Raw genomic sequence first — 14,994 nt, 5'->3', positions numbered from 1 at the left:
GGTAGGGGAGAGCATGCAGCAGTGCAGAGCTCTGGCCAGGCAGTGGCACTGAGCTTTGGCATGCAGGTGCATGGAGGTATGTTCAGACAGCAAGATAGAGCTGGAGCCAGGGGCATGCAGTTGCACATGGACTATGGGCAGCAGCCCCCCGGCTAAATGCACTGCTTGCAGCTCCATGCCACTGCCTGGGGAGAGCTTGGCACCATCACACCGCCCTTATTCTGTGCTGCCCAAATGTAGCTTCATGCCACCACATGTCCTCAGCTCCACACTGCACACCCCCAGCACTGCTGATTGGCTGGAATTCTGCATTGCTTCCCAGGTGCAGCTCTATGTAGCCACGTGCCGTCAGCTCCATGCCACTGCCCAGCAGCGTGGAGCTCTGGCCAATCTGCAGTGCTGGGGGCACACACTTCCAGTAGCCCACTGGATACAACAGGATGGATCTGGCCCTTGGGCCATATCTTTGACCTCCTGTGCTCTATTATATAACAATAACTTATTTTGTGTGTTCAAAAATATATAGAACCTGCTCTGAATCCTTGCACAGTGCAGAAAATCTGCATGCTCCTAGCTGCCTCTCGTTTCTATACATAGTCTAAAGAGAATTCCTAGTGCTAGAATTCTGAGAAACTCCGAAGCAGGCTTTCAGTTATGCCAAAATATATACTGTGCTTCCCACAGAGCAATTTGCTTGGATCGTCTTTCTTGTTTAAAATTAGCTCAAGCTTAAAAAAAAATCTAATGGAGGTCTGGTTGGTTGGGTTTTTTTCAGTGGCATGGAACATTGTGAAAAATTTGAGATTTCAGAAACTAGTGTAAACAAAGGTCCAGAAAAGATTCGACCAGAATGCTTTGAGCTTCTACGTGTACTTGGCAAGGGAGGCTACGGAAAGGTGAGCAATCTTTTTCCATCTTGGTGTTTCAAGCTTTACACTTTTCATGGTGTTTCCAGAAAAATTCTGCCTTCTCAGAGACGATGGCAAGTTGATATGGGCTGTGTCTTGTACATGTGCATGCCTTGGGTTTGGAAGGTTTGCTCAGAATTGATTTTTTAATGTCTTCAGTTATTTGCATAACTTTTGCCACCAGGTGGCAGTACAAGAATCGCCACTGGAAAAGTCAAGAAAGTAGAACTATCGGAGTTTTGCGGTGACTGAGCCACCCCTATGACTTAAGTCTGTGGTTCGTCTGCATCTTGAATACTGCAGTTCTGATCTTCACATCATCAAAAAGGATTTAGAGGAATTAGAAAAGGTAGAGAGAAGGGTGACAAAGATGATTAGGGGTGTGGAGCAGGTGCTGTACCAGGAGCAGCTGAAAAGACTAGGGCTCTTCAGTTTCTAAAGAGGAAGGGCTGGGGGTGGAGTATGATAGAGGTCTGTAAAACCATGAAGGGTATGGATAAAGACATTAGGGAATTGTTATTCACCAAGGCCCAGAACACAAGAACTCTAGGGGGTTCCCATTGTAATTATTAGGGGATAGGTTGTAGAGGCAGGTGGTATAACCAGTTCAAAAAAGGATTAGACAGATTCCTGAAGGATGCATCCACTGGGAGCTATTAAATAGTTCAGTCAAGAACATATGCTCTCCCATCACTAAACTAATGATGGTTGATACCAACAAGGTGTGACAGGGGAAGGATTATATGCTCCTTGTTTATATGATTCCCTCCTAAAGCATCTACTATTTGCTGCAGTCAGAAACAGGATACTGGGCTAGATGACTGATTGATCTGACCTAAAGTGGAACTTCTTACATATGTTCTCACTGATGTTCTCTTTTGGTTAGGTTTTTCAAGTAAGAAAAGTAACAGGAGCAAATACCGGAAAAATTTTTGCCATGAAAGTTCTTAAAAAGGTAACTTAGTTTTCATATAGTACTGCTTTTCAGATGGAAAAGGGGAGGGGGTTGTCCTGAATGTAATTAATATCTAATTGCTCTCATGTACATCAGACTGTGCATTTGTCAAGGATATACAGAATTAATCTGTTTGTGCAAGGGAAACAAACAACTACTTTTTCTTTTTGTTTGTTTGTTTTGTTTTTGCTATAACATTGTATAGTTACGGTTGGTCTCTTGGGAGATCCAAGAGCATGTTATCATATTAATTTTTCTTGTGCTGTTAAAGTAGATTTTCATCATGTTGCTGATTCCAGTTACTGTTATGACAAAGATGTGCATGCTGGGTGGAGGTATTCGGTAAACTAAGCGTGGAACCAAGCACAAGATTCCTAAGCGAGACAAACTTCTGTTCTCTGCTGTTTGTTCTGTAGGCAATGATTGTAAGGAACGCAAAGGATACAGCTCATACAAAAGCAGAACGGAACATTCTGGAGGAAGTAAAGCATCCCTTCATTGTAGATTTAATCTATGCCTTTCAGACTGGTGGAAAACTCTACCTCATCCTTGAGTATCTCAGTGGTCAGTATAATTAAATTTGGCTACCTGGGATCTTTTTCAGTTCAGTCTACTTTATTAAGGTAGAACTTGAAATTTGCCAAGTAATCCGAGTACGCTTTTATTAGAAATCATTGGAACTATAAAAAATCATAGAATAACTTCATGTCAAACTTATTAACTTAAGGGTGTTATAAATTGCATAAATGATTAATATATGCTACGTAGTAGCAAGGGAGGGGAGGTTTTCACCTATCGGATGATTGCACTAATAAAAAAAAAAAAAAAAAAAGCACAGTTTGTCAAAATTTAGAAGTGCTCTTGAAAGTAGAAAAGGGCATGTCAAGATAATATGAAGTGTAGCTTCTGTACCCTGGAGGCCACCATGAGAGGGGCCAAATCACTTGCCACCTGAAGACACAATGGGAACCTCTGTAAGAAGATAATGAATTGGAGGAAATGTTTCAGATCACCCTTCTATGTAACATGGTTCTTACTGTAGTCTTTTTGAGAATTGCTTTGAAAAAGGAAAATACAAGTAAGTCTAATTCCTTTTGCTATAGCTTTGTCAGATCAATAATCCTTTTGTATATATAGGATCCCCTTTGTGTAGATATATAGCTTTTGGTAAGACTTAGGACTGCAAATTGGATTCATAATGCCTTTCATTTGAGGATCTCTAATGTTAGTCACTGCAAATTCTTTGTGAGATTGCAATACAAGGGTGATATTTTCCTATTAATGAAACTGAGGCACAGAGGTTAAGTAATTTGCTCAAGGTGGCAAAGTGACCCTGCGGAAGAGCTAGGATCAAAGACCAGTAATACTGTCTCCAGCATCCTGCTTTGATTCCTAATTGACACTTCCTCTGCCAAAGGTATCTGGCCCCATTTTTTTAATTTGATTCTTAACTCTGTTTAAAATGGCTTTCTACAGAACTGAATTCCACTAGCTATTGTCTGTGCTTTTACTAAGGGGGCATAAAATTCTTTGATTATAATTAGAAGTGGATGATTGAACTTTCTATAGCAGCATAACAGAAAAACAGATTTTTATTTCTAATGTCTCTCTTCCCTCATCGTAGGAGGAGAACTATTTATGCAGTTAGAAAGAGAAGGGATATTTATGGAGGACACAGCTTGGTATGTGAGACAAAAATGATGCTTTTATGATGTAACAGAATGAGAAATACTTATGTTTTCCATTGTCTGATTGAACTGAGTAACCCACTGAGTCTTTGGAGGAGTTTAGTGTGTCTTGTCATTCTTGACCTCTTACCAGTTTGTGTTGGAGTGACTTCACAGTCCCTGAAGGAGTTCACTGCTTGCCCAACTGAAGTCTGAGGCTTTCTCCGTGCATATATTCATGGTGGAAAGGTGCTTAAGGTGGTAGAGCAAAACTGTCAGCACCTGCATTTTATGGAACTTTCCTTAAATTTAAAAACCTTGGTTTAGGTCCACTGCATAAAAGTTTGTAGATTCTAGCAGCTGCAGTTCACTTCTAGAAGTGTTGGGATTAATGTATTTATCCTACTTCTTACAAGTGCTATTTTAGTGGTAAAAGATCATTCTTATTATCGAAAAAGCTACGTCTCACTAGCTAGATCTTGCATACAAGCCAAGAGCTGGAGTTTTGCCTTCTTGATTGCGCTTTACAAAGAGGATGATGGCTACACTTCCCAGTGCATACACTGCAAGCAAATTGGAAGCAAACAGCCCCGCATATGGGATGGTAGTGGTACGCTGCAAGCAGTGCTGTAATATATTGGCAGCCTTCTATATCATTCAGAGAAGAGGAGTGGGGTAGGTGAGGGGATGCAGATTACAGCCAGGTACAGTTGGCACCTTTAGTCTGCAGCAGAAGTATTTGAAAGAGTTAATACTAACCAAAGTAATGGAATGCTAATAGTTTAGTTCTGTTGTTCATCTTCATGTCCCTCTTTCCTTTGGCAACTAAACTTCAATGCCATTGTTGCCTCGCCAGTCTGGACATCTAACAATTCATTCAGTGACTCATTCCTATGTGTATAATTGTTCTAGTGTTTAAGATGCCTTGTGTGGTTGAACGTGTCTAATTGTATGACACACTTCTTATTTCAGCTTTTACTTGGCAGAAATCTCAATGGCTTTGGGGCACTTGCATCAAAAAGGAATCATCTATCGAGATCTGAAGCCAGAAAATATCATGCTTAATCATCAAGGTAGAAATATAGTAAACAATTATGTAGTCAGTATTCTTCCTAAAATCCTTTCTCACAGCAGATCCTATTGTAAGATAATTTTATCTTAGAACATCTATGTGAGAGATACTGCTGCTGTCCTTATGTTCTTCTGATATATGCAAACAGGTAGCTGACATTTAGCTGTTTTCTAGTCCTGCCATACAGGTCCTTCTTTTTCCCTACTTTTTTGAGATTGAATTGAAAGGGTCTTGTATGAGCCATGCCATATACACATCTGCCTGTACAGACTTAAATGCTTGACTTGCTGCCCCTCCATGCTAGTGTTGGAAGGGGTAAAATAATTGGTCAGTAATGGACAAGACTGATAAGACAGTGCTACTGAAGACTTTACCATTCTCGTGGTATTCTCGTGGTGCTGTTATCTCTCTGCTGATGTCCAAGCTCAACCCTGCTCTGTAATTTTGGGTAACGCAACATTCTGAGTTTTTAAAACAAACAGTTAAAAATGAAGGTGAACTTTTTTAGCTGTTGCTGGTTTTACATGAGTGTGCCAGCAAGTGCAAAGTCTGTTATTGGGCTAATCGAGAGGACATGTTACACTGTTGACTAGTGGCAGCAAATCTTGGCATTGAAGGGTCCTAGGATGTCTTTTATACTATTGAGTGTAAATGTGTGTCAGTGCTTTGTGTTTCAGGAAAGCTAACCTTGAAGCAAGTTGTGACTTTGACTCTGGTTTTCAAATTTGGAAGTATACATAAAACGTCAGATTATTTGCTTTACTCTGTATATTGCATTGCAGTCTTCTATAGATAAGTACATCTGCCTACGTTAAACAACTTTGTACAGTATTATGACAAACCCTATTGGATTGTGCCCTTAATCAACCACTTGATTCTTGTATGAACAAAAAGAAGCTCACTTAAAGTCAGATTTTAGTTAGCTATGGAACAGAATTACCCTTTGTAATGTGAAATGCTTCTGCAAAGGATTGAAGGGAATGCTGCATAGCCTTTGACAGCCTGCAGTGAGAGAGCACCGAAAGAAATTTGCCTGCTCATAGGGAAACAATCAGGAGGCTGTTTAGGAGTCTCTTGTTATTTTCTGTCTCTGTATGTGAAGGTAGGAGAGTTGCTGTAAGAAGCTCGTTAGGAGTTTCTAGTAGTTTAGAAGATGGGCTTGAGAGTCTCTTCATGGCTTTCTTGAATTTTTGTTTCCATCCACTGAATGGTAACACTTTCCTATGCAGGGGTAATCTAATTGACAAGAGCTTGCAGACCAAAAAATTTAATAAAATGACTGATGGCTGCTGGTGGGGAAACATAATTTATTACTATACCCTGGAATTGTATATATTTGTATCATCTGTGTAGTAAATTATACACTTATATTTGTTGAGTTACTGATATACACAATATCCTTGTCAGAATTCTGAGCAGTGCTAGAATTAGACTTTCTTTTTTTAAAAAATTTATTTCAGGTCACGTAAAACTGACTGACTTTGGACTATGTAAAGAATCTATTCATGATGGAACAGTCACACACACATTCTGTGGAACAATAGAATACATGTGAGCTGCATGATGAAACAGAAAAGTATTACTCTGGTCTGGGGGTAATGGCTAAATTTTACCTTTTTAACTGATGGTTCATATGTTCCATTCTTTTTGGAACTTTTACATATAAATGTGGATTATGAGAACTTAAGTCTGATCTTGAACTGTGTGTTAAAATGTTTTTATTTTTCTTACATTGCTTATTCTAGGGCCCCTGAAATCTTGATGAGAAGTGGGCATAATCGTGCAGTGGACTGGTGGAGTTTGGGGGCATTAATGTATGACATGCTGACTGGAGCAGTAGGTGCACAGTTAAAACTGCATGTGTTTTTTATTCTGCATCACTAGTGACTAATGTTAATTGTGCCTTCATACAGAAATAGACAAAACTGTGTGCCTGCCTATATTTAGTACTTGTGGAAAAAAAAACCCTTAAGTTGCTAAATTCATTTAACTGTGGTTAGTGTGTGGTTTTGATAGCCCAAGAAAATATTTGGAAATCACATGCATAGTAACAGTTTTCCTATTTCACAAGTAGACATAACTTTAAATTAGTTTCATGTATGCAAAGGAAGGGCTAAATAGAAGCTAAAGTTTTTCATATTTTATTTTTCCTCCCACTCCAATGGTGTTTTTCAGCCTCCATTCACAGGGGAGAACAGAAAGAAAACCATAGACAAGATTCTCAAGTGTAAACTCAATTTGCCTCCCTACCTCACGCAAGAAGCCAGAGATCTGCTTAAAAAGGTATTTGCATTTGCAGAAAATGGAAGCATGTTTAGACCAATATTACCTTGCTGCTTGTTCACAGGGGAAGCTTGGGGTGAGCGTAATGGATAAAAAAAAATATATTTTTACACACTGTTTAGTTATTTTGATATATTATTTCCTTTACCCTTTTTTCTTTTCCATTTAGCTGCTAAAAAGAAATGCTGCCTCACGTCTAGGAGCTGGTTCTGGAGATGCTGGAGAAGTTCAGGTGACTTGCTTAATTTTTCTTTAGAGAAAATGTTCAAATTACACTGGGATAGTCTGGAGGAACAGACAAGGACAAGTATGAAAATTTTGATTTTCTCTGAATCTGAATGAGATCCTAGGCAGGAATTTAGACAAATGACAGTATTCTACCAATCCCAGCAGCTCAATAGCTTACTGACAGAAGTACCTTGCAATTGCCACAGATCATTCAGTGTTGGCCATGGTTACATTCTCAAACGGGGCACTCTTAATTTTTCAGGACAAAAAAAATGCCCCCTCTTTAAACCTTTAATTGTCACTGTCTTTTAATCTCATGTATAACTGAGCATTGTACACAGTGAAGGACTGAATTTCTTCATGAATGATACAAGAGTATCATGAATGATTTTCTGAAAAAAGTTTGGGATTTGTCTTTATCATCAGTTCAAAGTTAACTTCCGGCTATGCTGGTACAACAGTATAGGTATAATATGAAGAACTTTCTTTGGGTTGTGGGTAGAGACAGGAAATGAAGTCTGTTAGTAACGTTGCCCATAAGTCTTCAGATATTCTCATTTTAATGGGTTTTATGAACTTTTCTGCAAGGTGAGTAAGTTATCCTTTTGAATGTGTTGGGATTACACAAGAGGGAGCCCAGTTCATGGCTCTCCGGTTTTGTTAATCTTCTTAGGCTCACCCTTTCTTCAGACACATTAACTGGGACGAGCTGCTAGCACGGAAGGTGGAACCTCCCTTCAAACCCTTATTGGTACGTAAGAGTAATGCTGTAAGTTGATCCGTATATGACTTTTTAGCAGCAGCTCTCAAACTTTATATTCTGCTGTGTTAGATCTGAAACGAAAGTACTTGCCATAGTCTTCAGTAAAATTTTACTGTTAATGGATTCTTAATCAGAAAAGTGGATGTACTATGGTTTGAGCCCCTGCTGTATGATGCCTAGTTGCACACTTGAATTATACTTTACTAAAGTGTTTTTGGACCTAATATTGCTATTAGAGTGAGATATAGAAGAAATCGTATGTCCTAGAACTTTTCATAGGGCTCTTTTGAGAACAGGAAACAGGGCCTGGTGTCGAGGCAGCTGTTTCACTGGCACTTACTGTTGTATTAGGGACACAGGATATCGTGTTTCTCTTGCTTCTGCTATTCTGTCTTGCCCTATTGTACCTTATTTACTGCGGCTGGAGAATTGCTAATTTAAATGAGCAGGGTTGGGAACCCAGCACAGAACTAGTTCACTCTTTTCTCTCAGTTTTACTGCTTATTTTCCCCTACCCCAGATTCTTGAAGAAATAGCAGTTCCAATTAAACTTTTCTGCCCATTTGTAACCTCCAGGATTATGTTGGCATAAGAGTGCAGTTTTCCTTACTGAATTTCTGCTTCTGAGTATCAAATGCGGTTAATACTAGGCCAAAAGTGTAATTTGGAATAGTCATTATGCAAAATGTGAACCGGATCACCTACCCTTAGCTTCTTGAATGTTACCATATTAGTATACTTGGAAAGCACTATATGGACAATTCATAATTTAAGGTTAACATCAAGATGACACTGCTGTGAGTGGGATGCAGATCTCCAGTATGTTGAACTGAAATTCAAGATCTGAAAGGCTGGTGTTATATAAAACTAGTAACTGCAAGAACTGAATTTGTGTTGTGTAAATATAGCAAACTCTAAAATGTGTATCTAATCAGCTAAAAACTTGAGTACCCTGTTGTGTGGAGACTACCAAAATGAAAGTCTTGCTTTAGCGTAACAATCGTGCTTCCTCGGCTGTTTGAAGAAGATAAAGCCCGTTGAGCTATATATATCTGGTCATTTCTAAACTGAACAGCGTAGGGTTCTTGGCGGTCATTTATTTCAGGGAGCTTCCCTGTCCCTAGCAATACAAACACTAGTGCTTCTATAAAAATGTGCTGGATTATTTATTTAGAGCATGAAACTTGTGTTAACTAGCTGGTGTAACTGTTCTGTACTGGGAGTGATCCAGTGTTAAGCTCTCACAAGAAATTGGCAAATGTGTCTGAACGCTTCTGTTGTAAAGAGTTTTTTTTAAAGGCATTTTCTTAATTTTTGTTCCTTTTTGATCCATAATTCTTGCCCCTCCTCCTTGCCTTTATTTCTCAGTGTCAGTGCCCATAGTGACCTCCCACTGGCAGCGGCAGGATTCCGAAACCACTCCAGGGTTTTACTACAGCAGAGCTCTGCCAAAAACTTATGGAATGAACTCCAGCCAGAGGCTTCACTGACCACCGCTAAGCCATTTGGTTGATATCTGTAATATAAACCCTTAATCATTTTGTTTTTGCAAAGCAATCCGAAGAGGATGTGAGCCAGTTTGATTCAAAGTTTACACGTCAGACACCTGTTGATAGCCCAGATGACTCAACTCTCAGTGAAAGTGCCAACCAGGTCTTTCTGGTAAGTGAGCTTCTGCGTTACTTGGAAACAGCATAGCATATTTTAAGCAAATTTGTTTCCACTCCCTGAAAGAAACGTATTTCAAACCAGTTCTTATTCATTGTAGTGTTCAAATATTATCCCTTCCAGAAGGATTGAAATGTTCATTAATTTATTTTAGGTCATTTTGCTTACCTTTTGATATGTTTTTGTGCGTTCTTGTTTTTTCTTTGCTTTCCTCTACATCTAGTGTTAAGACCTTAGATTTCAGAAGGAGAATTTTTGGTCTTGTTTTTTAAGCAAACTTTACCTCTGAGCTGTGGTAGGAGTGCTTTAAGACAGCGTATTGCTTCCATAGGCATGCAGTGAGGATGATGTCTATAACGGAGATCACAGGCTCAGCAGTGTCTCTGTCCTTGCTCTCATTTATATTTACATTCTTGTCATAGCTGATACATTGCTACTTGTGTAGCTGCTATTATTGCTCATCATGGAAAAATTTACCTTCCTTACTAATTGCAACAAAATTGTCCTGTCTTACAGGGTTTTACGTATGTGGCTCCATCTGTACTTGAAAGTGTAAAAGAGAAGTTTTCTTTTGAACCAAAAATTCGATCACCTCGCAGATTTATTGGTAGCCCTAGGACACCAGTTAGGTACTTGCTTTTACTTAATTTTTCATTGAGTAGTCAGATTATCTGCATTAAAGTGAGAGATGTTCTTTCTTCTGAAAATATTTGTGTACTTATTGAAAAGTCCAGCACATTTTATAAGCAGCCTGCTTCCAGGCAAACGGGTTGATGGTTAGCATCACAGGAAGCGCTGATTTCCTAGGTATATGTTACTGTTATGTCCTGCCATTCTGTTGACTTCAAAACACCGTTCTCTAAAACTGCCCTTCATCCCCCTATGCTTCCCTGCACTGTTAAAGATAAGTAATGTTAGTGCTTAATCTCATTCTCCAACATACTTATAATCATTTTATGTGCAAGATGCCAAATGAGAAAAGCCTAATGTATCAGTGCATCTATTTTCTGGTGAGCTTTGGGAGGAGCAGGGCCATAGAAATGCTTTTCACAGACAAGAATTGGAAAGAAAAAAAAGAAAAACACCTGAAGAAGCATTTGTGTTCTGCTTGCAGTATAAAGGGGATGTCTCTAAGCTCTAAGTGATTTCTGTTTCTTATTTTAAAGCCCAGTAAAGTTCTCCCCTGGGGATTTCTGGGGAAGAGGTGCTTCAGCCAGTGCATCAAACACTCAGACGCCTGTGGAGTATCCAATGGAGACAAGCGGAATAGAACAAATGGATGTGACAGTTTGTGGGGAAGCCTCGGCACCGCTTCCAATACGACAACCAAACTCCGGGCCATATAAAAAACAAGCCTTTCCCATGATTTCCAAACGACCAGAGCACTTGCGCATGAATCTATGACAACACAAGTTGTTTGCTTTTCTTTTTTTCTTTTTTCTTTCTTTCTTTCTTTCTTTTTTTTTTTAAAAAACCTGTAAAGGTGGAAAAACAAAGAGTGGACATAAGCCCCCCTGCAGGTTGAAACGTGAGGGCTCGAACAGATTACTTTTAAAAAGTGACAGTATCAAAGAGTCAGTCATTGCACAGAACGACTTGGAAAGCAAAGAAAAAAAATGTGGACTTTTTTTTTCCTATCAATCAATGGTGCATTAAAAAAAAAAAAAAAACTTAAGCAAAATGGTATTGCAGAACTCTAGGCACGTCAAGCTAACTGTTTCCCAGTGACATCGTCTCACCTTACCAAGGATTTTTCAGGTTGATAGCTTGAATCTGACAGTATTAAGGATAGGGTGTTGCTCCAGAATCACTGGTCTAGTCATGATTGTGTCAAGAAGGGTTAGCCCTTTCACTAGGCAAAGTATGAAATGCCTATAATACTTGCGTCTTGAGGATTAATTAGCATGCAAGCTTGGTCGAACTGTTTCTTCCAATAATCAAAGATGAAAGCGAAACTTAACAGTTGGTGTTTCACATGCAAACAACCCAATGGATTTTTTTATATAAATATATATTTTTCAAATAGATTTTTGATTCAGTTCATTATGGAAAGTATCCCAAAATTTGAAATGCAAAATGATTGGTTGGTGGGAAGAAAGGCAGATACGATTCTATTGCTTCTCTGTGGAAAATTTAAATGGGAAAATGAAGCACTGTTAATTGGGTATATGGCTGTGTGGGGAAGGAGGGGGAAAGAGGAAGGAAAGAATCGTCTTTCTTGCTTACCCAGATGAAGTATCTATCATCTGAATTGCAATGCAGAATGGATCTAATGAAATGGCAGTGCTGCTACATTGTAGGCTTAACTGGAAGCTACGAGCTACGCAAGTGCGTTGTCCTGCATATTTCATCCTTTTTCCTCAGCAGACATTTCACTGGGAAAACATTGCCTCTCATTTTTATGCTAGTCAGTTGGATTGAGACAGGTGAGCATATTCAGATTCTTACCCATCTTAACAGGTAGGGATAAAATTTGTCGGAAGACAGGGGTTGGTAATAGAGGATATGTTGCTGCAACACACATCAGCAAGTCAAAAGTGACTAACCCCTGGACAATGGGTAAGAATTTGAGGTAGTTTTGGGTGTGTGTGGTGTTCACCTCAATTATGCATTTCCAAAATAATGATTTCCTGTGCTGGGGTGACAAATTTGCTGATTGTATGAAAAAAGAAGTATTAGATGGCCTTTCAGTGAATGTCTTCCAGAGTGGGTCAGAACTTTAACGACTTGAGTTAGGAATCCTGTTCTAAAGACACTATTTATGTTTTTGAAATTGTCATTAAATCTGTACAAATGACTTACAGGTACAAAGAATAAAATAAAGGTAACTTTACCTTCCTTATATACTTCCTGCCTTAAAGAAAGCATTTCCATGAACATAGCTGGTGAAAGGGTTAATATCTGCAGAGCTTTACACTAGTTAGCGTGAGTGTATGGTGCGTGTGTGAGTAAGAGATCATGCAGTTGCATACAAATCCTGTCAGTTTTGGCCTGCCACATGTCGCATTATCTTCAGTCTGACTGTGCAAAGTCTACTTCTGGTGTGTCACAACAGTAGGGATTTTTTTTATATTCTGCTTACTCTGTGTATACTGAATCTTTCTGAGCCATAGGATCCAAGCCATAAAACTCTGAGCATGCTGAATCCAGTCAGAGGAGAGGCGCCGCCTTCTAAACATGGAAGTCAGTAGGGTTAAGTGAAATCTTGTTGATATTTAAAAATAATGATGATAAAAAAAAATGCTGTTACTTTTTCATTTTCCTATGATTAGCAAAAATACTGTTGGTGTTCTTTCTTTCCTCCCTCCTGCTTCTAGCCTTTGGTTGTGGTCTTTGTTTCACTTGCAGTTTTGTAAGGAAAGTTGAATTGGGTCACTTTATAGCTCCATGAATTGGCTAGCATAGAAACAGGACAGGAAAAGTGCTGTTTTTCATCCTTTTGCAAGGCCATTGGTGACATCAAAAACTGCGGTCATTACTCTTTCTCTATACATGTGGTCCACATAGACATTGCTTCAAGCGGTGTCTCCTTTGTGCCACTGAAGTGGGTTTGGAAACCCGTATACCGAGGATAGACTACGAGTTTATAAAACAGACCAAATCCTAATTTATTTTCTTTAAAGGCAGAACAATCTTGGTCCTAAATTCAGGCAACAGTTGCGCTTTTTAGTTGGCTGGATATTATCATCCTGTAGAGTTGATTAGTATGGCTGGCAAGAATGGCAAAAGTTGTTTGTCTGAGTTCACTGCTTAATTATCTCTCCAATCTGTCATTTTTTTTTTTATTTTTTTTTTTTTACAGAGTGAATTTCATGTATTTGTTAAAATTGCATCCCATAACTATAAGTTTTAATACCCTATGATAACTGTGAAACTTTTGGGTGTGACTCAGACAGCAAGCACACACTATGCAATATGGTTTATCTTGTATTTATTTGTAAAAATATCAAAATTAGATCCTATATAAATATATATATAAATATAAATATATATATATAAAAAATAGTGTCAATATTGCTAGTCATGAAATTCTAAGGGGAGTGGAGTTCTAGCTCCTGTATGGCTACTTCAGATAAATGCTAGTAGTATACAGAATGCAACGGAGAGCTTAACAAGTGCTTTCTTTTGTTCATTTAAAAAATTGTCTTAAATTTTTTCATTAGAGGATAGAATCTTATTTTTTTTATTTTGTACAAGCTGTGCTTTTTTAATTATAATCACTGAGAAATTCACTATAATTTGATTTTATAGGATTTTTGTAGCATTACGAAAATATAGTAAAACTGAGAGGTTAATACCTGCTGTGGCTAACCATGTAAAAGTATTAAACTTGAACCAGATCCATTTTTATTAAACTAGATGTTAAATTAGGGGGATATTTTATTCCGCAGTTCATTTTCACAAGAGGTTTATAGGTTGGCTGTGTGCGTGCGTGTGCACATGTGCGCGTGTGTTTCCTTTCTCATTTGTTGTGGAAGCCCCCCACCCCCGATATCAGATGTTCAGAATTTCAGTCTTTTCTCTGTAGGAGTGATACATACATTTGATTCCATTCATGTACTAAACTGTAATTTTGGGAATGCTGGAATAATTCCTACCGAGACTGTCTTAATTGTGCCATCTGACATTTGAATGTCATCCTGGTATTAGCTCATAATAAAAGATAAAAATAAATGAATCACTTGTTCTCTTGAATATCCCATGTCTTAAAACGGGTGTTCCAACAAAATCTGCATTTGTGGAGAATGGCTATTTAATGTTTGCATCCACTCTGATTATACACTAGATGTTTACTCGGGTTTTTTCTCTTAAGAGATAAGTCCTATTACTGTTATTGAAGAGACATAGGCACCTCAGCAAGAAGATACCTATTATTTTTTTTAATCAAAAGGCACAAGCACTCGTTGCCTCATTTCTACAGCAATAGTCCAAAATAATCTGCATTGACAAAGTAGGATAGCATGTGTTTCATTTTCTGAGTGTAGGAAGAAATTGCTGCACTTGATCTACTGGGGCAATTTTTTATTAATCAAGAGTTGATCCTTATTGGAAGCAAAACAAGATGTCTCCAGGAAAAGACATTTTGTGCCATTAATAGTAGACCCTTGGAGCCCTAGTGCATATGGGTTCTTGTGTACCTGTACTATTACTGCAGTGTTCTCTTCTGCCTGGTGGGGTTTTTTTTATCTGCCAGTAAGAAACAAACTCTTCAGTTGCCTTATTCCTAATACAAGGTAGCCTCTGCATCTGTTGTGTTGTTTACTGAAATGAAATGTACTTGATTGCAGAATGAATGGATGTGAATATAACAATTAAATGCAAATCTGAACGTGTGCTAGCTCACAATTACGTTGGTTGTTTTGTTTTTGTATTCCCTTCTGCAAGGTAGACAATAAGTGTGACGGGGGATTTAGAACTTTCTTCCTTTATTAATGACAGAGGAGGGGGGG

General features: G+C 38.5%; 1 protein-coding gene across 1 annotated transcript in view; it reads left to right on the top strand.

The window, feature by feature from the left end:
- The window catches only part of RPS6KB1 (ribosomal protein S6 kinase B1), a 20,020-nt gene extending 5,143 nt beyond the window's left edge, over window positions 1-14,877 (top strand). Inside the window, exons 3-15 of the mRNA XM_019545687.1 lie at window positions 776-896; window positions 1,795-1,863; window positions 2,280-2,427; window positions 3,488-3,545; window positions 4,503-4,603; window positions 6,063-6,153; window positions 6,348-6,438; window positions 6,778-6,885; window positions 7,055-7,117; window positions 7,787-7,864; window positions 9,431-9,538; window positions 10,061-10,173; window positions 10,711-14,877. Of these exons, the coding sequence (XP_019401232.1) occupies window positions 776-896; window positions 1,795-1,863; window positions 2,280-2,427; window positions 3,488-3,545; window positions 4,503-4,603; window positions 6,063-6,153; window positions 6,348-6,438; window positions 6,778-6,885; window positions 7,055-7,117; window positions 7,787-7,864; window positions 9,431-9,538; window positions 10,061-10,173; window positions 10,711-10,948 (1,387 nt within the window). The 3' untranslated portion in view covers window positions 10,949-14,877. The remainder of the gene's footprint in view (window positions 1-775; window positions 897-1,794; window positions 1,864-2,279; window positions 2,428-3,487; window positions 3,546-4,502; window positions 4,604-6,062; window positions 6,154-6,347; window positions 6,439-6,777; window positions 6,886-7,054; window positions 7,118-7,786; window positions 7,865-9,430; window positions 9,539-10,060; window positions 10,174-10,710) is intronic.
- Window positions 14,878-14,994: the final 117 nt, after the last annotated feature.

Source organism: Crocodylus porosus, unplaced genomic scaffold (genome assembly GCF_001723895.1).
Source record: "Crocodylus porosus isolate Cpor-Errol unplaced genomic scaffold, CroPor_comp1, whole genome shotgun sequence".
In the NCBI taxonomy this organism is placed as follows: domain Eukaryota; kingdom Metazoa; phylum Chordata; order Crocodylia; family Crocodylidae; genus Crocodylus; species Crocodylus porosus.
Note: the sequence above shows the minus strand (reverse complement) of the source record. Positions and strands in the feature narration are given on the sequence as shown.